A 23,355-nucleotide genomic window follows, 5' to 3' on the forward strand; every position below is an offset into this window, starting at 1 on the left:
CAGAACACAGCAGATCAAGTTGGCTTTCACGTTGCAGGGGGGTTTACGGCTCTGGAGCAAATCCTCCAGGTTGTGACAACTTCCACCAACTTGAACACAGTGTCACGGATCCCTCTGAAGTGAGTAGATGGCTTTTTCCTCTCTCTCTCTCTCTCTCTCTCTCTCTCTCTCTCTCTCTCTCTCTCTTCTTTTCTTTTCTTTCTTTCCTTTTTTTTTGGCGGGGTCAGTAAATTAATGGCATCTGTGGTTAGGATGTATTTTCTGGCTCCAGTTCAGCCTGGCCTTACTATTTATTGCTCTGAAACTGATGAATAGGTTTATAGAGGGTTTTATGGCTCTGAAATCTGACATGGAAAATGAGGGCCAGCATCCAGAGCAAAAGTTTGGTATTCTAGCCATTGGACAGGAATGAAAATAACATTGTTTTCCTTGTTGACGGGGTAACAAAGGGTTCTCCTAAATATCAAACCCCTAGGAAAGTCTTTTTTTGGCACTAAAACTGCCAGAATCCTACAGTGGCCATTCCAGGGGGCAGTATCTAATCATAGTAGTCCTGCAATTGAGTCAGTATTTTTCCCCACGAACCTCCTCAATCAGAGATATGTGATGATGCTCCATACACACACTTTTTCGAGGCAGTTTCCCATGTGAGAGCTTGCTTTATTCCTCTGCCTGCCTCTCCCTCACAGGGCAGGCGAGGGAGGAGAAAAACGCCTGATCACCCACCCCAAAGCTGCATGCTGGGCATGGAATCGAATCATAGAGTTGTTGAATTGAAAGGGACCTGTAAGGCCATCCAGTCCAACCCCCTGCTTGAGGCAGGAATCCAAATCAAAGCAGATCTGACAGAGGGTGGTCCAGTTTTCTCTTGAATGCATCTAGTGTCAGAGCTCTCACCACCTCCTGAAATGATTGGTTCGGCTCTCATACCGCTTTAATAGTTAAGAAGTTTTTCCTGAAATTCAGCCTAACTGTCTCTTCCTATAGCTTGAGCCCATTCTTACGTGTCCTGCACTCTGGGATGATAGAGAACAGATTCTGACCCCCCTCTGTAGGAAGAGTATTTGGAAAGTGCTCTCCTATTTACTTTCAGTCTTCTTTTCTCAAGGCTAAACATGCCTGGTTCTTTCAGTCTTTCTTCATAGGGGTTGAACTTTGAGCCCTCTCCTTTCTGGGCCAAGTCTTAACATCCTGCAGACTTGATGGGCTAGCCTCGTGGACTAGATTCAGTCCATATACCATAGGATCACCATCCCAGGTTTTCACTGTTGTTATGTGCCTTCAAATCAGAACTAGCTTACAGTGACATAAAGATAGGTATTTAAAGAGTGGTTTTACTGGTTCCCCATCCCACTGGGTTTCCATGGCTAAGCAAGGATTCAAACCCAGACCTCCTGGGTCGTAGTCCATCCTTCAGGGTGTCTCCTGGTTGAGCTTTTTGAGGGCAAGCTGAACACTAAAGATAACCCCTCACTCTAACTGACCTTCATGTCTGAAAAAGCAGATTTGGAAACAGAGCTGGTATTCCCATCCAAAAGATCAATCACAAAACAAAATAAGCTAATATGCAAACTGCAGGCGGTATGAAAGCCCTCTGTTGGGACAATCAGATGCTTTTGGCATGTAAGGAAATCCCTTTTTTGAATGAAAGGCTCTTTGTAATGTATCATTTGGCCCTCGGATGTAAAACTCCACTAGGGTTAAGGTAAGCAAACCACAGTTAAGTGTGCTTTGAGCCTCCTTTTGCCCTCTCTGTGGCTCTTGACGGACACCCGCCGAAACACGCTCCTATTACTTCGCATCACTCCGGAGCCTGCAAAGATATTTTAAATATTTGTCACGGTTTTCCAGCAATCAAAAGTGTGGACACTCCGTGATGTTAAGCGTATTTATGATATGAATGTCATGGGGGAGAAAAAGGAGAAGGGAAGGGCGTGCAGGCCTACCAGAGAAACTAGGGACTTCCGTGGAACGTCAAGAAGGAAGTTCGTAATGAATAAGGAACATCTTTCCAAGGACTGTGAATAGGGCCCTTTGTGAGGCTCGCTGAATTTCTGCAACGCCTTTGGCAGCGATTCCACGCGCTGGTTTAGGACAAGCATACAGTTAATCACAGATAAACTTTGGCACAGACCAATTCCATGGCTTCAAAAGGACGAATCAGGAGTTAAGCTTAAAAGGAAGTATCCTCTGTAATTCCAGGAGAAAGCGGCTGCCAGGCTAGGGCAGAAAATGATATGTCACACAAATTATTGCAACTGTACCTGATTACCGACATTCAGGTTAGCCAGGGCTTGCTTCTAGCAGAGCATCCGGTACCCAAGGTTTCAGCCATCCTGGGAAACCAGCGATTATTTTAGTGTACCTTGCAATTTGAACAGTTTATATGTGTTCAGGCAGGAACCTATATAGGCTTTCCTTCCGCGACTGTTCCCGCAAAGCAGTTCTGTTTTTGATGCCCGTGTGAGGTCGAGAAGAGGCGGAGGCGACAGGAAGGGGGAAAGTTGGTTTAGGGTGGTAGACGAAAAGGAAAGGTGGCGATGTTGTGAGTAAGGACCGGGCTCATCCTCGTGTGTTCCTTAGTATCGCTTTGAAGGTAGCCCGTTGCAGAGGGAATCTTGTCTCGCTAGCGGTCTTTCCAAAATCACACGTTGTGCCCGAAGAATGGCTACCCACCAAAAGAAACGGGCCGATGCCAAAAGATCTCATTCCTGCCGTTATATAACAGGGTAAGAACTTCTCGGCCAAATATAACAGGATGGGCAGATTTATGAAACCTTGGGAGCAAATGGTATAGAACGAAGCGCTCGTTGAGGCCTCTGCGAACCACTTCTGGGACATAAATTACAAGGCTGTTTTAAGGACATATGAGAGAGAGAGAGAGAGAGAGATGCTGATGCAAATGACTCGAAATGCAATCTTGAGGATATTAGAAATGTGCACCCATGAAGATCAGCCTCTTTCTTTATACAGGAGAGGGAGAACCCTTGAGGAATGTTGCACTGCAGGAAGCCACACGGATGTGGTTTACCTGGCTGCCCCCTTGGTCACGTGGGACTCAGTCTATAAAATTAGAAGCCAAGCAAGCCACATCGGACAGGAGAGATGGGTGGGGAAGCGTGAAAAGGTCGAAGAGGCTCGGTTTGCGAGGGAGCTGCGTGGTACTTTTATCAGAGAGGCCCGCCTTCTGCGGTTCTCACTTCTAAGCCATGCTGTCATTTAAAGGGGCCTCTGGGGATCTGAACCTGCTCACGGTTTGGGAGTAACACCATTGCATGTCCTGTCGGTCGCTACTGTTTTGGCAATGAAGGCGTCACGTCAATGCATTTTGTGCACAGTGTTATTGGGAGGAACAGCGTTACGTACTTCTTTAACAGTGATGTCATGGGGTAATGCTCTCTAGTTCCTTTTTCAGAACTTTATCTGGGATGTCATGAATAATGTTTTCGAGTTACTTTTCAAGTTTTGATCTTATATTTTTTTGTCTTTTTATTATTTTTCTCTTGTTTTTGGCTTAATATGCCAGTTCCTTTTAAAGTTGCTTTTAAACACCATTTTTACAGGTGTTTTCTCTTAGCAGTCCTAAGAATGTTTATACACACACACACACACCTAAAAGAAAAAATACGATATAAGTCACATGATGCATTAATACACTGATCTCCCTTCAAAGAAGGTCAGTTGTGAACTCTGGAACAATTCAGATAGCAAAATACCTTTTAGTGTGATGGTTAAAGGAACTTTGCAAAAAGAGAGAGCTGGATTTTGCAAACAAAGTCCACTATGGAGGGAGGAGATGGAGACAGATTTTGGGCTGGGCTAGACGTCGGTCGCTGCAGGACAGCTTGCTGTACAGCATTGCTGAGCAACGTACCGCTCTTTGCCAATGAGCAGCCCCATTAAGGCTGTTTTGTGGGCCTGAGGATCTCATGTCCAGGAGAGGAAAGAAATACAGTATATAGCCAACCTGGAGGTGATCTCAATCTAGCCTGCTATGTTAATGCATAAAGAGCATTTTCCTATGCATGGAGTCTTCCAGAAAGAAGTGACTGCTTTTGCAGTGTGGGGTGTGCCCTGTCACTCCCCAAAACCTCCAGATGTGCAGCCTTTTGCTATCTCTCATCCTGCAGCAGTCAGCTAGGAGTGCTGGAGCAAATGTCTGGTTCTCAGCCTCCGCAGAGAGGCCAGCCCTGAAAAGTAGAATCTCAGAATGGCAGACGCAGATCCCTTAGTATTCTCAGTGACACAGTCCGTCTATGTTCTCCCCAGCCCTGTTGACTGGGAGACTGAGCTACACAAAACTTTCATCTTGACCTGCTCTAATATACTTCCTCCAACACTTTTAGAAGGAATATACTATTGCATCCCCTAACAGCCATGTTTCCACCCCTGCCAATCTGGCATGGTAGAAATTGCTCGCCGTGTCCTTTCTATACCACTCGTGATGACTTTTTTCCAACTCCCAAGGAGGCCCAGTGGGGGAATCGAACTCCCCACCTCTAAACCGCTGAGCTCTCCAGCAATTCCAGGCAGATCTGACAGATGTTATACCTCCTGGCTCTTTTCTGACTGCTCAAGCAGAGCTACCATCCACATCGGGAAATTGTACTTTGGCGTGTATAATAAGGAAGCAAATCACTGGTCAAATCGCTCGGCCAACCAGATTAGGAAATACTGTTGACCCACAAGGAAATGTGAACCTGCTCTGTTAGCTGGTTGTCGATAGCACCCACTTCGATGCATTTGCCTTATTCTTGTTTGTGTGTGTGTGTTTTTTAAGCTTGACCTACAGTCATAGTAAAATAAATCTGACGCCCACCTCTATGTTAGAGGGCAGGAGAAAACCAGCACGCAGGACTGGCTGGCTGTTTACCTGAATCAACTGGCAAAAAAATCAGTTCGAAATTGCCCCTTTGCGTACCCTATGCAAAAAAAAAAAATCCTCACTAATGTTACTCATTATTTATGTTATAATGGCCTTTTGTTGTTGTTATACCCACTAAAGAAAGCAAGCCTCTAGTGGTATTTTAATAATTTAACTCTTTATGCCTATTTTAGAAGTCGGATAGGAGGAGATTATATATGGACTCTTATTGTCCACATCTCTTCCCCCAAAATCCCGGCAGTGTGGTGCGGCTCAGAATTTTAATCCCATGTCTGCAAGATAAAGCTTTATTATGATAAAGATTTAATGGTATGTCCCTTGTTTTTTTTTATGTGCTTGGTGTTATTAGACCAACCAGGCCAATGCTGCAGAAAAATTGCATTTAATCTAAAAACAGTGGTGGTTACACTCTACAGCCTCCCTCTGGCAGAAAATTCTTCAGAGGCAGAAGTGGATCAAATTGGTTATAAATAATCATCTAAAAGAACAGTCGATGTTACTAGTGGATAGAACTTGGAAACATCCTCTTTGAAAATAATTTGTTCCTGCAACTTGTTACGCTACTAGGAAAGTAACTTGTTACTCACCCAAGTCTTAGTCTTGTAGCCTATTGAGTCACACATTACATTCCTGGTTAGTTTCTTGTCGGTTTAAGTTGCATTTAAAAAAAGGATTGAGAAGAAATTAGAATGTAAAATTCCAAAGAAAATGTTACTTGTTAAATCCATAACGAAACATCCATAACAAGGAACTCTGCTCTTTGTAACTCTTGACTTCCAAACCATGCTTATGAATGATGCCGTCTGACATTGCTCTACAATATCAGAACAGTGAAGAGCTCCATGAAACATCTGTAGAAACTTCATAAGAGAGGCACTACAAAACCAGTGACAGGACCTAACATATTAAAAATGATTAGTCGTCGTAGTCTTATAACTGCAGAGCTGGAAGGGGTCCTGTGGGTCATCAAGACCATCCCCTGTTAGGCGGGCACCGTGGAGGAATCGAATTCCCAGCCTCTGACTCTGTAGCCAGATTCTTAAACCTTCAGCAGCAATCAGTTCGATTGGAAACTTGCTAATAGAAAGTAACTCTATTATTAGTTTTTACAGAAGTGATCGACTTGAGTTTGAATTCCTGCATTAGCTTTGGTATTAGGATATATAGCTGCTGCTCTTTCTTAAGAAAGCCGCAGGATGCAAAACAGGTGCGGGGGGGGGGAGGATTCACAGATTGTTCCTATGTAGCAGGACCTCACCTGTGTCAGGAGGTCTGGGTTGAAGCCTTGAGACAGACTAGGTGACCTTGAGTAAGTCCCTCTGTGTGATCTTCCTCCCAGGTCTGTTTGTAGAATGCAACAGTCAGAACGGGTGCCATTTACCTTACCTTGACTCCTTAGGGGGGAAAGATAGAATATAAATATAAATAATAAATAAATGGTAATAATTAGACATCCATTGAAATGCCGGTTAAAGAAAAATGCAAAGATGCATATTAAAACCTTGGTTTGATTTAACCTTTGCTGGAATTTGGAGGGAGGTTTTTCACCTTCCTTCTGCTAAGGCTTTTAAGTGCAGTACTGTCATGTAAATTTAAACACCCATTTAAAGTTGTTCAGAACATCCCAGGTACAACATAAGCATCATCAAATTAGTTTTTTTTTAAAAAAGCTTGTTTATGATTAATTGAATGTGCTGACCTTTTCCCACCGACAATGCCATCTCTGATCAAAATCCACATTTGAATGTAATGAGCCTGCTTCTGGTTTACAGAGCTGAGAATAGTTCCTTTTCTAGATTACCAACCCTTAACTCCCAGTCATCGTGACTATGTTATGGATCCGTTTTGCTTCTCTAAATTTAAAAAAATCAATTGTTATGTATTTTTATAGGTATTTACAATTACGGCACCATTTGTGTGCGTTCCGTTGTCCAGACCCTGCTGTTTCCCCAACTCCTTTTGGAACCCCCTTGTTTTCAGAAGTAACTCCTGCATGCTTTATGACGAGCGCAAGCCCAACCATTACGGGACGCATCAACTATAAGACGTTGCTTTTGGATCCTGGCCTGTATCCATAAAGCTAATGAAATGACAGCTTAGAGTAGTTAAGCTATGGAAATATTTCAGCTTGCAGTAGTTTTTAATCACTTCATTACCTCCAAATATTTCATTTTCATTGAAAGACAGAGAGTGCAATCAACCTTCACATAAATCATATGGGTTTTATATGCTGTAGTTAAAGTTACAGCAAGCTTCCAAAAAAATATTTTTTTTAAAGAAAAGGTCCTTAAGTTAGGCAGTGTAGTACAAGATTAAGGAATCAAAGTTTTAAAGAGAATGAAGGTTGATGACGTGCCCAGGCACTGTGTTTGTTTTTGCTTTTCATTCATTCATTCATTCATTCATTCATTCATTTATGGCATCTTCGGGGATCAATGCTAAAGATTCAGTCGTTTACTCTGTAGTTGCACTGGGTTGAAATTGTACTTTTTGATGAAAATAATTGCTAGACATTTAACAAGGCGGAACAGAAATGCCTTACATGTTTTCATGATGTCACTGGTCAGAATTGGACCCAAACTATCAGACGTGTTCAAACCCAGAAATTTGAGATTGGCAGACCTCTTAAGCAGCCAGCGAGTCACCGCTTTAGTGTAAGAATGGTTGTGCTGAAAGTTTTGCATTTCCAGAGTTAAGTTTTTCATGGACAAGCACTTGGGAAGTGCAGGGTAGCACTAGTTGTGCAAAGGGTTGTGCATCTGGTCACACCACAGCTTGCACTATTGCTTCTGCAGTGGTATAATCCCAGGCAGAAACACTAGCAGAAATTCTGTCTGTGCGAGCACCCTGTTGGATCCAGGCTGTAGTTAAGTCTGATGAATTTCCATTTATAAATTTCACTGTTTTCATTTGTTTTAATTCCAACAGATGAAAAATGCTGTTAAGTGTCATGCTTCCATCAGCATGTTTCCTGTTAATCAGACACACAGGAAAATATTAGCCCATGTTGGGCATTTGCACTGGTGTAACTTCTCAAGTACTGTTTCTTTGTACATGACAATTATTCATTCATTCATTCATTCATTCATTCATTCATTCATTCATTCATTCATTCATTCATTCATTCATTCATTTTTTACCCCATCTTTCTCCTTGAAAAGGACGCAAGGAGGCTTACAGCAATGAAAGACAATATTTAAAGTAGAAAACAATGAGTATACAACAGTGGTCAACATCATTAAAAGACAATATTTAAAACTACGAACAATGAATAAGGAGGCATCTTACATCATTAACAGACAATATTAAGGCAAAGATCAATAAGTATACAAAAGTTTTAAAAACGTCACTCTGAGAAATGGAAAACACAAAAATGGAAAACACAAGTAGTACTATCAATCCGGTCAGAGCAGTAATGCATAACAATCTATCTGAAAAATCGCACACAGGTAGCTGGTTTACTGACGGAAGGCTTGCCTGAAGAGAAAGGTCTTTATCTGCTTGTGGAAGGATAGCAGAGATGGGGCCAGCCTGGCCTCCAGTGGGAGGGAGTTCCAAAGTCTGGTTGCAGCCACAGAGAAAGCCCTCTCCTGTATCCCCATTAGATGTACCTGTGAGAGAAAGGCCTCCCCTGATGATCTTAATGCCCAGACAGACTCATAGAGGGAGACGCGGTTTTTGAGATAGAAGGCTTGGACCCAAGTTATTAATATCTTACTTCTTTGAAAGTCATTTAAGATCCTCTCATAAGTCTTTATTTTAAAGTACCAAGACCACGAAACTCTCTGCATGAAAACCCCGTGCCCCAAACTTGACTTTTCATCCCATCGCAAAGCAATTGTTGATATTCCTTTTTTTATAAAAAAAAACTATCCTACAACTGAGTATGCACAGACATGCTGAAAATCAGTTCAACTGCAAAGTGCTTTTCAGGAGTTAATCCTGGAAGCATGTTGGGTTTTCATTGTGGGTAAGAAACGGAAACATGTACAGGAGCCCCACCGTCCATACAGGACACAAGGAAGTGGGACAGACGGTCACAGGTTCAGCCGAATGCATTCACAACTGGGAGCCCTGACCTTATCTGAGTTCTCAGTCATGGAAATGCTGGTTCAGTAAAACATGCTTGCAAGGCATCTCTGCAGACCTTCGTGATGACCATGTGAGAGTCTACCTTACTTCTAGGTAACATGGAGGAGCAGGACTTACATTTGCGCCCTACCATCATGAGAGCCCCACTGGCATTCTGGCTTAATACCCTAGTAGAGAGGTCGTTCCTTGCAGATGAAAAGTGTGAAAAAGAAACCAGGGTTTTCTTGGGATTTGCAATAGAGGCAAAACTAGGCTTCCAAAGACAGATTGTAAGGACACGGGTGTATATGCCATCTAACATGGCTGTAAAGCTGATTTAGGAAGCCTAAGAAAAAGTTTAAAACAACAGCAGTGAGCAAACAACCGTATTACATTCAACTATTCCGCTAACCGGTTTGTGTTCTCGGTGCATCTTCGGGTGTGTGATACTGAGCTGGGAGAGGGTTGTAAAACAAGGGGCACCTTCCATTTGCACACTCAAATGAAACAAACAAAAAGAAGTAGATTTTTTGGTGAGTATTTATATTTTAAAAACAACAACAACTTGCTTTTACTATATAAAGCGTTCGATACTTGTCCCGGAGACCTTGTGCACAAATGGTGACAGATGACAGCTGTTGTCCCCTTAATAAGATTAAAATAAAGAAATTAGTTGGGCTGACTTTAATCTGCCATTTAACCCCGTAAAACCACCTGGGGCCCTTCTCCACCACCGGCACTGTAAATTCTGAATTTAAAAATTGTAGAACTCAACCTGAGCTATGGATGGTTCTAAATACATTCTAATTATAGCTGTCTGTGGTTAACAAGCTTATGTCACCGTTCTCTTCCTCCCCCCTCCCCCTCCAGTTTTTAAATCCCTCTGTGTTTTAGCAAAATATGAGTAACCATCCGTTTGCCTGCCCCTCCTTTGTTGAAATTAATTGCTTTTTCTGTTTGGGATTCCTTTTCCCCCCCCTCCTTCTTTTCTCATGACATTATGATTTCTATAGAAAAGCATAAAGAAATGAGTGTTGCTTCAGTGGAGCTCATGAGATGTTAGGAGAATGATTTCTGAACGAATCGCTGTTTCTTCCACATCTGAAAATGAAACAGTGCATCATCCACTCTCAGAAACAGGGCAATAAAACAGGCGGTGCCTTTCCAAACAGCACAGAGTTTAGTTCCAGATGAAAATTTAAACCTTTGCAAATATTATTTATTATATATATATATATATATATTTATATATATAATTTGTTTTAAATTCCACATTGATTTTGATCCGATTAGATTGACTGGGTCTGGCCGCAGAAATGGCAGCGGTCAAAGCTCGGTTCCATGGGCGTAGGCTTGCTGGCTGGAGGGTTCGTTGAGCTGTAGACCAGCAAAGTAACTTTCTCCAAATCTGCCCTGGACAAGATACCCTCTGGGGCCCCTCCTCTCTTATCAAATTTTGGTGTATCAGGTGGCAGTGTCATTATTCCTAAGAAGCATTTCCCACTTCCGTAGTAATCCCAGAGGAGGCAGAGGACTTGGTGGGAGGCGGAAGTGGAGGGTCCCTTTGGACGCTCCAGGCGAGAGGAGGACCAAGGTCAAGAGACCCTGACGTGACCCTGGCAGCAACTCCAAGAGGCCAGAGGCTGGGGAGTCTCCTGCCGAACAGCGGAAAGGCTACCTAGGCAAATCGTGCTGAGGAGGGAGGGGTTTTATAGCCAGGATGCCACCATAAAAGCGTTGGCATCAAAAAACCAGAATCATTAAGTTGGAAGGAGGCTCTTTGGCCACGGAGTCCAACCACCCCCCTATTCAAGGCAGGAATCCAAGTCAAAGGAGATCTGCCAGGTGGTTGTCTAAACTTCTCTTGAAGGCCTCCAGGGTTGGAGCACTCACCACCTCCCGAGGTCTGATTGATTGATTGATTGATTGGTTTGTTTGTTTGTTTGATTTATATCCCGCCCATCTGGTCTGGTCGACCACTCTGGGCGGCTTCCAATAAGGTGTATACGATAAAACATAAGGATTTTACAAACAGTCCATAATACATACAATAATAAAACAAATAATAAATGAAAGAAAAAATAAAGAAAGAATTAAATATTGACAGGAGGGAAGGCCTGAACATACAACCATGTTTTTAGTTGACTCTTGAAAGTGCCCAGCGTAGGGGCCGCACGAATCACCGGAGGAAGGTTATTCCAGAGGCGAGGAGCCACCGCCGAGAAGGCCCGGTTTCATGTTCTGTTGTTGTACTACTCTAACAGGATGTTTTTTTGCTGTTATTCAACCCAAATCTGGCTTCCTGTCACTTGGCCGTTAACTTATAGAAGATCTGTGGATAATTGCTCACTCCACAAACGTGTGACCACTTTGCTTGCGTTGAAAGTTGTGTTCCCATTCTTCTCGGGTGGATGGACTCAAGTGAGAGATAGTGTGTGCTTCCCCTCTCATTTCTTTGCCATGAACCATCTTCAAGCATCCCTGTCGGTAGTGGGGAATGAAAAGCCAGAAACATAGCAACTCCTCCGTCAAAGAGTTTGGGGCTGAATCCTGACACAGTTTCCTACAAGTGGACAACCCGATTTGGATGTCTCTAGGCTGCCGGGAGAGGAGACAGCCGGGAGAGAGGAGGAGGAAGTGGCTTTCAGAGCTGCAATGGCATATCCTGCCAGGTTTCCTCGTGGGGGCCGCCAGTTGCCAACCACTCCCTTAGTATCTGTTGTTTTAGTCCTTTAAACAAAGGATTTGCTGGGCCTTGTGCCCATTGTTTCCGCACAGCACGCCCAAACTACCATGAAACATCTATCACAGGAGAAAAAAAGTTTGCAGAAGACCTTTGTAGTCAACAATAATATAAGCATTTATTCTGCTTGACTGCTGTTTGACACTTAGCCCTTTCTAACTCTTCCAGGCTGAGTACACTATAGCTGCCTTTGTGTTCTCTACATACTCTTCAAAAGTGTAAATGGCTCCCTGGAGGTTAGGGTGGAAGGAATCAGTCCCGGTTGTCCGCAAGGTGAACGGTTATGGCCTCTTTCCATTCTCGACAATCATTTAAGAATGTTTTGTTTTGGCTTTGCTTCTCTACATCCTCTTTTCTCACCAAGCTTGTTTGAGAATGACTTTATAAAGGGGTCCCAGTTGTGCATCCTCAATTAGACAGAAAGGCGGTGTGCATGTAGCCCCATCCCTGAAGATTTTCCAGCAAAATTAGCCATTGATTGACTCTTCTATTCCTTGTGAAATACTGTATGCTTAAATGTGAGTGGCAAAATACTGTACAGAATTGTTCAGCTACGTTCGTGGAGAGATGTTCTCTAACAAAGAGTGTATTAAAAATGTGTCATCTCAAAAACATCCGTTGTCTGGGTCCCCATGAGTTTCACACCTTATCTGGTTCGGCCTTGTGCAAAGAAGTTAGAATTTCAGGAAACTACAATTCCACTTTTTAACTTTTATGCCTTGGCCACAGAGCCAATGCTGAGCCCTCCTCAACGGCCTGCTTCTACTTGTCTTGGAAAGAAGTGAATTCTTTGGCCATAAGTCCATTTTTTCTTGATGAATCTAGTGGGAGTGCTTTCTGTGACAGTCTCAGAGAAAAATAATAATCATTCCCCTCACCCCCTCAATTCAAATTGATATAATTTTAGCACAGTTGCTTTTTGTGTTGGGTACACTTCAAAGCATGCCCATATTCCGTGTGCCTCTACCTTGTGTGAGAGATAAGTCAGCAAGGGTCATCCGTGTATGCCTAGGCAGGTGGCCAATCCCATTATTATTTCTGTGAACAGAAGATGACACCAGAGGTACATCAGACGGCTTGGGAATCTGTATGATTTATCTGCTTGACCTTAAACGGTTGTGTTAAAGCAGTAGGACTGTGAGTTTGGTGTCCAATAGCGATGGGCAATTTTGGTCTTAAGATGATTAAAATTCCACTTTTACCTCTAGGTCGCTCTGCAGTGCAATAAACGTTTACTACTTGGCCTGCAACCACTGTGTGGAAAATTGCACCTACGTTTTGTTCAGCAACAAGATCACTTTTCTAATGGACCTCTTGATGCACCAGCTAATGGTACGTAAGGTTTTTAACTCCGAATTAAACATGTCAGTATCATTGTGCTGGGTGAGCTTGGTGGAATGTTGATGAACCTGATAAAACGGAACCACGTCCACCCATGACCTTCTGTAATATGCACATATATTGTAAGAACGGTAGGGTTGCAAGATCCTGCTTGAAGGCCCCGAATTTGGCCCCTTATCCTGAGGCTAAGGCTGAAAGTTTCACTTAGGCGAATATCAGGAACCAGTGGGGAATATCATAAACACTTGTCTTGGATTTCAGGACTTCAGGGTCAGTTCTAGAGCAGCTTGGGCGGGTGTTAATGTGCCACCTTTAGGAACATGTCTAGTGTCTCCCATAGGGAGATCTTTGACATTGACCGTTCTAGGTATACCATGATCTCTAGTCTAGAAAAACAGCAGGAAGAGGCCTTTCCCAGCTCTTTCCCAACCTGGATCCTTTACCGGAAAGGCTTTGGGGCCATGAGGATGGTTTCTCACTTAAATGTTTCCAACTAACTAAAAACTGTCTAATTAAACTGCTGCATTGGCACTGGGCCTTGTTCTGCTGCCTTTGGAGTTCAGTTGTCATCTCATAGTCTTAGTTATGGTCGTTAGCCGCCTTGAACTCTGCTTAGGAAGTGGGGGGGGATGCAGATGAGTATAACATACAAGAGTGGGTGATAACTACTCAATCCGTGGAGATTCTGAGGGTTTCTGGCTGGCTACAGTGCTAAAGTAGAGTGATCCGTACATCAGTGCAACAGGTCTCCTCTTTTGTACAGAAGGGCGTTAAAATGAATTGTGCCTTACGACTCTTCATTCTTCTCTGATAGTACATGGTTGTTTCTGCCTTTCTGCCTGGAAATGAAAATGGTCCAAATTGAAACCAGATCGTTTGAATATTCATTCATTCATTCATTCATTCATTCATTCATTCATTCATTCATTCATTCATTCATTTACTCATTTACTCATTCTTTTGCCACCCATCTAACCCAGTGGTTATTCTGGGCGGTTGAACATTGAATAGCTTGAATGTACCAAGGCGACACACAAGGGTATACATCTTCCCAACATTTCTTTTGAAACTGGAAGCAGCTGCAGGAGGCTGCACGCCTGGAGGTGGCAGCAAAAGAGAGGAGGGACTAGAAACCAGTACTGTGGGACCCTAGGCAGCCTGTATTCCGAACCCCGTTGCTCCAGCAAAAGGCGATGAATCACTCCTCTGATTTTTGGCATGTTGGCTGGCCCGTGTGTCCCTCCCTGGGTCTCAGGATGGAAAATGGGGCATTGCTCACACCTGATCTGTAAAATATGGAGTGAGTCCTTATTTTTGAACATGGGTTTCCAGCCTTGGGTCACCCAGATGTTCTTGGACAGCAACACCAGCGTAGCCGATGTTGAAGGCTTCTGGAAGGGGCAGTTCAAAAACACTTGGGTCACCCAGGGTTGGGAACCAGTGTTTTAAGTGAAAGGATGAGCGGCTAAAGGAACCTGAATCCACCTCGTAGCCACCTCCTTCTTCCAATCAGTTAGCTTTCAGTTCTCCGTTCCTGTTTCAAAACCAGGCTATGGGTAAGGGAGTGCCATTACGAGAGGTGCAGTGGTGAGCCAATGTGTAGCAGGAGGGATATTTCTGTGTCTAAGATCCAGCCCTCCCCTCTGTGATTGGAGCAGGCCCAGCTTTCAATCAGATGGGGTTTTGCTATCCCAGAGAATTTCAGCCTTAGAAATCCACAGAAAAACGTTTTCTGTTCTGCCTTGTTTTTAATCCCTAAAAAATTGCATATCTTAGTGTGCATCTGAATGGGTTTTGCCAATCTAGTTAAAAAGACAGATCCATGTTAATGGGGAAACTTTTAACTTTTCACTTAATTTTAAATGTCATTAAATATTTTATTAGAAACTCATTTTTAATTCATAGTGACCCACTCATCATGAGATATTTAGTCTAGGATTGCTACTTATAAATGGTGTGTGTGTGTTTTCATGAGCCAAGCGGTTTGTTAATTGAAAAGTTATGTACATGCCTTGAATAATTTACACTGCACGGTTAGAATCAACAAGCCATAGGACAGTTGACAAACACTTAAGAGGAGGCCCTCCGGAGGCCCTTCGTGTAGACAAAAGGAGCCTGAACGCGACTCGTTCATTTGGCTTTCTGCTAGTCACAGTTTCATTCTGTTCCTCCGGTTCTTCCCCGAGGAAGGTACCGTTTGGGGTGCACTGCATCTGACTTCGTCTTCCTTGTATTGTACATTGTTGCTGTTAATGTGCCATCAAGTTGCCTCCAACCTATGGCAGCCCAATGAATGAGTGATCTCCAAATTGTTCACAAAATCATCGTTTAGAGGCCCTTGGTGGACACATGAGGTTCTAGCTTGTGTAGTGAAGGTTCAAAAGAGACTCTCTGTCTGTCTAAGGCCATTTTGGGGTGAAATTTCCCCCTTTTTGTTGTGCTGGTTCTGCTGAGCCTACCTACGAAGAAGCGGTTGTTTTTCCCAATGAGATGATGTTCAACGGTGGGAGGAGATACAGGGTTGGCCAGCAGGAGGGCAGGTGTTTCCTGAGCTCATTGCTAGAAGCTTGCACCCCCTAGAACTCTTTAACCTTGGTTAGGTGTTCCTCTTTCTCGTCACCTTCCCAAATGAATCAAGACGGCTCATCTCAAGCAGTTCGAGGGGACACACAAGTGGAGTTTGAATGTTGAACGGTGAGGAGGTTCATTTTAATTATAACCCGAGACCCTTTGAAGAACCTCTCTCTGGTGACCCTGATAGAGAACCTGTCAGATAAATCACTCTGGACCTCTGTGAGGGCCCCATCAGGCGTCTTGTAGACAAAGTAGGTATCTTACCACTCTGAGCTAAGTTCCCTTCCACGTCTCTTCGCTCCTCAAGAAGAAGCAGAATAGGGAAACCTGAGCCTTCTTGTTCATCATGCTTCCATTTAGATCAAGCTCTAGACATGTTGAATTACAGCTCCCATCATCCCCAGCCCAGTTTTAGGGCCCTGGATTGCAGCTATCTGGTATATAGCAGAAAGTCAAAAATCATTTATGAATGAAACGATAGCCCAGCTATTCCTTTAGGAGTAATTAGTTAAAAGCAGAATTAGTTGGTTGTCACCTTATACCAGTAGAGAGATGGTTTAGAATAGTGGTTTCCCAACCTTGGTCCCTTAGGTGTTCTTGGACTAAAACTCCCAGAAGCCTTCTCCATTAGATGTGTGGGCCAGGAATTCTGGGGGTTGTAGTACGAGAACATCTGGGAACCCAAGGTTGGGAACCACTGGTTTAGAACACAAACTGGTTCAAAGTTACCGAAGTGAAAGTCTGCATATACAGGTCTGTGCAAATTTTGTTCATTATGTGGGCCGAGTCACCAAGTTGCTCATATGTTACAGGTATATAAGCCAGGTATATATTTTTTCTTTGAGTGAAAGAATCCAACGGACAGAAGAGAGGATTTCTCTTGCAGGTTGAATGTAAGCCTGACCTGAAATGCCAACAATTTATTTAACGATTTGGTCTTAGTAAAATTTCTCCTTATGCATCTGAAGACGTGGACTCCAGTCCAGCTTATGGCAAACAATTTTTTTCAGTCCTTTAAGGTGCTTGTTGTTCTTGCTGTAATAGACTTCCTCACTTCCTACACAGAAATTTATTATTTTTATATATGGGCAACTGGGTCGACCATGTATTCATAATCAAGGCTTTAAATTAACTCTTTTTAGTGTATACCTTAAGTTGCAGGCGAAGGGAAATAGTAACTTAATTTCAATGCTTTTTTTCTGGGTTTTTAATATGGATGATTGCTTTCTTAATTGGGTGTTCTCAAGTGGAACACAGGAGTGTTGGCAAATTCTTTTGGAAATCACAGACTGAGCAGACCATGTGAGCTTCCCTTTGACTTGATATTGGGTTCTTTTGCTCATTTAGTTATACCAAAACTCACCAAAATTTAACTTGTGAATTAAATATGTCTCCTAATATTTCCCTGAGCCAGAAAACAAGGTGAAGGAAAATATCGGGATCCATGTACTTCGTGTCTTTTACATCATCTGCATAAAACTAAACCCAGATTGTGGCCGGACTGTGTCAGACTAGAGTTAACAGGGCTACCTCTCAAAAATGAGCAGGACAAGGATGCCTTTTAACTTTGAAAAAAAATTCCCATATTTATTTATGTATTCAAATTATGCAAGTATATGATGAGATCAAGACAAGAAAAAGCAGCCAAAATAGTTAGGCAGAGCCCACTGAATTTAAAGCCATCCATGACGAAAAGTGTTTGGTCTTATACTAAAGTGATTGGGGTAAAACTGTTGGACTTCCATGGAGAGAATATTCCCACTACTTTCTAAATCACGTGGCACTGACTTTTATAGAGGGCAGAGTTCAGAATGCTATCCAGGTTGGCCTAAGGTTCGTGTAAGTGGCCGGGGCGAATTTCTGATACTTTCTTCCAAAGGGATTTTTCAGTCCCATACTCAAGAGAGAGGTAGACTTCTCTTGTTCCTGCTCTGTTTTGTAACTTAAATCGCTTTTCCGCTTGTGTCATGTTCCTCATCTGAATAAATTATGGAGCAGAAGTTGGCGCTTTTAGAAAAATTAACTCTGGACTCCCAGCAATAGCGCATGAACATTTGACGGTAGCGCAGTAGAGCTTGCTTTACGATGACTGCCTAATTGCGTATGTTCTCTCCTGGGTTATTTCTTCTTGTTTTCTGCCCTTACCGTTGAAGCGCTGGCACAGTCAGGAGCTAAAAGCTTTGTTTAGTCCCTAGCCAGGTAATGCCAATCAGCTTTATCTTTGCTTCCACCGCCCTCAGATTGGCCTCAACTTTGACCTCGGGAGACCACCCACCGTAGAAAGCAGCTCCTGCCCTTCCCAGCTTCGTAACTTAATGGCCTGGTTTCGTGGAGAGACAGAGAGAGAGAGAGAGAGAGGCACCAGTATTTACTGCAAATAGTCTCCAGAAGTCCCCGTTTCCCAAAATGTTTCTGTTCAGGCAGGCCCAGAGGCTTTATGTCTGCAGAAACCACAGCAGCAGCACCGCTGATTATGAGAACGGGGTTCAGGCACCGAGGGAGCGCAATGATCAGAGATAACAGCGTAAGGTGCGCAACGCCCCTTAGTAACCTGTCCCCCGAGGGCATCCGACTGAGACACAGATTCTGCTTTTAAGAGGAAAAGGAATCACAAAATATTATCCTATGGCGGCAGCCAAGACAGCTACTTAAGGTAAACCTAGGGGATTTTTAAATTTTTCCCTACCAACAACACAGCCCCTCTGTGCCCTTCTGTCTGCCGTAAACGGTGTGTGCAAAACTTAATTGTGTGTGTGTGTGTTTCAGACATAGCCGAGCGAGCACAGGGTGCATGCTTTTCTCTTTTTATATATATAAAAGGATTAAGTTCATGGACCAAGGCAGGAGATACAGTGGTGCCTCGCTAGACAGTTACCCCGCATGACAGTTTTTTCGCTAGACATTGACTTTTTGCGATCGCTATAGCGATTCACAAAACAGTGATTCCTATGGGGGAATTTTGCTGGACAATGTTTGGTCCCTGCTTCGCAAACCGATTTTCACTAGATGACAATTTGCTTTTTGCTAGACAATGATTTCGCTAAACAGCGATTTCAGTGGAGCGGATTATCATCGTCTAGCGAGGCACCACTGTACTTCAAAAGCTCAGCCTTGCCCTCCCCAATCCTGAGCCAGCCACGCAAAGGGGCCTTCTCTCCGTTTTGCTTGGTGCTCTTTACAAAGCTAGACAAGCATCATCGGCACCTTTAAGGCGCTCTGTTTAAACTGAGAAGAAGCTAAAGGGACACATGCATCTGCAACAAGAACTCAAACTGCTGGTGGGTTGGGTTGGGTTTGTCAGGTTTCTGCAGGTACTTCTCCCGCCAGGTTGCCACCCAAAGCATGCATTGGCCAGTTTTGTAAAGGATTGATAACAACTAAACTCAAAATCTGTTCTCATGCTTCCCTAGAGAGGAGGAAGTTCCCAGTGAATAGAAGGTGTTGGAAACCTGTGGGATTCTCACACGATCAGTTTGCTGACAAATATATACATTGGCTTGTAGTATTATTTCCAGCATTTCTAACTCCTCTTTCTATAACCGGTTACCAAAACAACTGCCAAAAGTCAAACACTTGCGCATATAATGAAATCAAAAGGCTAAATTAATTTTAAAAAGAATAGCAAGCAAAGACACAAACTGGCTATTACAGGTAAAAGCAGAATCCGGGGAAAAAATGGTGGAATTAAAAGTGGGTTGCATGTTTATTTTGACTGACAGAAGGCAAGCTGCAGTCCATCCACAGAGTCCATCTTCTCTACTTCAGAGCCAGCCTTAGCTCCCCAGATATCCTTGGTCAACAACTCCCAGAAATCCTGGCCAGCACAGCTAGTGGTGGGGGCTTCTTGGGGTTGTTGTCCAAGAACATCTGGGGACCCACAGTGGGGAGCCACTGCCCTAGAGGAAGACCGTCCGCTCTAGTGATGTTGCAATCATGCCGATGGGTGTTGAGGAGGCAGCAGAGATTGGGGCTATTGCTATTGGTGTCGTAGGTGTTGTGTTAGGAAAGTGGTGTATACCTGGAAGCTGCTTTGACCGTCAAAATGGCTCTTTCTTTTCCTACCCTGAAGATACAGGAGCTGGAAGGTTTTTCTCACTGCTTTTCCTCCCCCCACCCCTCCAACTCCAGCCAGCCTTTTCACTTTTTCACGAAACCACTGCGAGATTGATCGTGGTTCTCCCGGCAGCGTGCCTAGTTTGATCCAGGAGCTTCTAAGAACAGGGCAGGAAAGGGTGGCCCATGCATGTTGCACAGGCATTCCCTGCTGGGTTAATGAGTCCCAAATTGTAGCATCTGACTTGCTAATGAACAAGGTGCACATGTTTTAAATACAATCCATCCATTTCGGTAGATCGTCAAAACCATTAGGCATGAATTACTCCGGGCTGTGTAAATTACCAGAGCAACGCAATATTCTTTCTTCAACTGAACTTGGATAAGACTTCTCACTTGCTAGCTTGGCTCACGACCAGGAAGAGACTCTTACGATGAATTTTAAGTTACCCACTCAAGGCACAGAGCTAATGAATAATAAAAAAAATGGGCATGTTGTTTGTTGCCAAGTGTTGCCATATTCCCACTGAGAGGGATACGGCGCTAAACGACAGAGCGGTGGCATTTTAAGATTCGACCGTCGCACCATTTAAATGAAAAGCCTTTTCCAATTGCACTGTAACTTTTTACCGTTACTTTTGGGGGTTGAGATGGTGGAGAGGGTTGTTTGTTTTTCTGCATACATTCCAGAGTTTCTGCTGAGGCTCATCCACTTTTCCTAGACCAGCCCCCAGCTTTGAATGGTGTCAAAAACCTATTCATTTGGACAGGTCTCCTGTGGTTTATCTTTGTCTTTATTATTACTAATGCCATCTTTAAAGTTTAACAACCATTGGGGGCTATGTAAACTGGAAGTTGTCTGTTGTGGGGCCCACCAGGTTGAGATCTAGAGGAGTCCTTGTATGCAGAAGGCTTCTGTGCGTTCGTTCGTTCGTTCGTTTGTTCAGTTTGTGTCCCACTCCCATTAACTCTGGGCAGCTTACAACTCATAAAATAGAAAACGCAAATGAAAAAGAAATATTAAAACTGGTAACAATAACCCTAAACAAATTTTTTTTAAGAAAGAAAGAAAACCAGATGGTATCAACTAATCTCAGAGCGGATGGAGGAAAAGAGGGGAGAGAAAAGGAGGAGGGGAGGGGATTGTTCTGCCAAAAACATAAGGCGTATCTGTTTACCTGGGAGTTCTTCCGTTCAGCTTCTATTGTTATCATGTGTACACACTCATATAAGCACATGTGCATGCACACTTATTTTAAATGAAATATTTTTACTGTTCTACTTTATTGATTACTTTTGTAATATTTTAATATGATTTTGTTCTGCTAATTGCTTGGTATGTTTTTTTAAAGCGGTACAGTAGGACCCTCCTATCCACTGAATCAGTATCCACTGATTTGACTTACCTGAAAATGCTAAATTAAAAAACCCCAGAACTGTGGTTCTGTTTACCAGAACTGTCTACTTAGAAGGATCCAGAGACCATGAAATGTATAGAGTTCAATACTTCTGCATTTTTATTTTTATTTTGGCATCCACAGAATGTCAAACTCATCCCCCACGGATACTACGGTCCTCCTGTATATACATTTTCTAAGACTAGGATGAAATAACTCACACTAAGAGAAGACCTTAAAAGCCTACTTGAGTGCAAACCCGCAGTGCGTCCCATAGTGCAGTGTCTATAGGAAACCCAAAGGCACAGCATGGAGGCCGTAGCTCACCTCTGCTGTTCCCTCCTCCAGCAACTGGCATTCATAGGAGACTGCCCTGTAGTGTGTCCATCCCAGTCATCTTTCCCTTGACAACAACACCGCAGGGTTTCAGGCAAGATTCTTTCCTCAACCAACGTGGATGTGCTGGGGATTGAACTTATCAGAGGGGTAAAGTACTGCCATGTGTCAATCCTGAAATCATCCTTGGTGAAGCAGCAGTATTTGATCTAAACTGAAACTGACCTTCTCACCCCAAAATAGGGTTTCAGCAGCTTCCCCTAGCTGGACAGCTCCCCATGGGAAGACACACCATGCTCAGAAGCCAGTCTGAAGGCAACAGACTGTGTCATTAAGCAACTAGGAAGGAAATACATGCTTCAAAAGAAAAAAAAACAAAACAAAAGCCAATCTCATAACTCCCCTTCCCCTTTTAACCAGTTGGCTCAGTTTCTTAGATAAGCTTTCAACCTGACAAATAAGACTTTGGTTTCTGTGCATCCATGCCAAGTTTTTAATTAAAATACAAACATTCTAGAGCAAATGCTAATTCAGGGCTCTGGGATATGTAGAAGAAGGCTCCATGTTAGTTAACCAGCCACTTTGAACAAAAATTACAAGTTCGTGGAGGACTAGGTTGGTTGAAATCAAGCTAAAGATGTTCCAAAATGTTTTTATTGCTAAAAGCTGAAAATAAATGCCCCCCTAAATAAAAATAAAGTGTTCCATTATTGCCCTTTGCCATTGAACTTATGATTCATTCATTCATTCATTCATTCATTCATTCATTCATTCATTCATTCATTCATTCATTCATTCATTCATTCATTCATTCATTCATTCATCTACTACTCTAGGTTAGACTTCCACATACCCCGACCTAACAATAATTTTTAACTGTAACATGTAATTATCAAAATGATTTGGAAAACTCTGGATATCCCCCCCCCACTTGAAATGCATTGATTCCAGCTTCTGTATGTGTATTTAGGTTTATGTTCCCGATGACCCTAATGCCACCTTAGGAAGAATCGCGAACAAGCAAGTCTTCGAAGGCCTGACAACTGGAATCTTGAAAATCATGGCTGTGGTGTTTGGGTGTCTGATCTCCAACATGGCTCAGGGGAACAACCAGAACAGCGTACCTAAATTAATCCAGGAAATGAAAAACAAGACCTCACCGGCTGAAGTCTTCAACAGTAGGATGCAAGACCTCATCAGGTAAGCTAACCGTCACCAAGGTAATTTTCATATTAGATCCCAGGTCTTTTAAACCATCAAGCCGGCTGTTCATGGTTTCCTCCCTCAACATAGTTTCATGTTGTAGTTTCTTCCCCCCCCCCCCACGGCTGTCTCCCTCTGCACCTGCTTGGCCAGATTACACCTGCAGGAGCGTCAAGAAGCAAATCTCCCTCCGTTAGCTGAACTGGCTCTCCCGTCCCCAGAAATGTTCCTGGTCCATCAGGTGTTCTGGCTGACTGGTCTAGACAAGGCAGAAATGGCTGCTTCGTTCACCTGTCTGAGATCGGCTTTCCCGCAGGGATCATGGTGCCTGAATTTTCCCTGTTTTCCTCTTCCCGTCTAGCCTCAGTTTTGTTTCATGTTTGGTAAATAACCAGCTCCTTGTTTCAGCTGGCCTGAGTGCATGGGCAGAGATGTTCTATAAAAAAAGTTGTAAATAAATACAAAGCTCTCTTGTCTGGCAACCGTTCCATTTTGCTGAGTGCTCTGACCTGCCACAGGAATTTTCCCACACACACATGTGTTCTGCCCCTTTACCATGGGTATCCCTTTAGATTAGGCATCCTTCAGTCTCAAGAGACTATGGTAACGTGCTCTGAATAGAGGACTTGGAACAGCGTCTAGTGTGGCTGATGAAGGACAATTTGAGAGTGACAGTCCCTTCCACACTGAAGACAAATCCAATCTGTCCCCTGTCCAGCTCCCTGGTTTTGCTACTTTCAGGACTGCCTCTT

At 43.3% G+C, this 23,355-nt stretch overlaps 1 protein-coding gene across 4 annotated transcripts in view; it reads left to right on the forward strand.

Moving 5' to 3' along the window:
• The window catches only part of SCAPER (S-phase cyclin A associated protein in the ER), a 146,415-nt gene that overhangs the window by 89,517 nt on the left and 33,543 nt on the right, over positions 1 to 23,355 (forward strand). For all 4 annotated transcript variants that reach the window (XM_078380928.1, XM_072981948.2, XM_078380929.1 and 1 more), the window contains 3 exons: positions 4 to 119; positions 12,908 to 13,031; positions 22,371 to 22,600. In XM_078380928.1, the coding sequence (XP_078237054.1) occupies positions 4 to 119; positions 12,908 to 13,031; positions 22,371 to 22,600 (470 nt within the window). The remainder of the gene's footprint in view (positions 1 to 3; positions 120 to 12,907; positions 13,032 to 22,370; positions 22,601 to 23,355) is intronic.

Source organism: Pogona vitticeps, chromosome 12, assembly GCF_051106095.1.
Source record: "Pogona vitticeps strain Pit_001003342236 chromosome 12, PviZW2.1, whole genome shotgun sequence".
Lineage (NCBI taxonomy): Eukaryota > Metazoa > Chordata > Lepidosauria > Squamata > Agamidae > Pogona > Pogona vitticeps.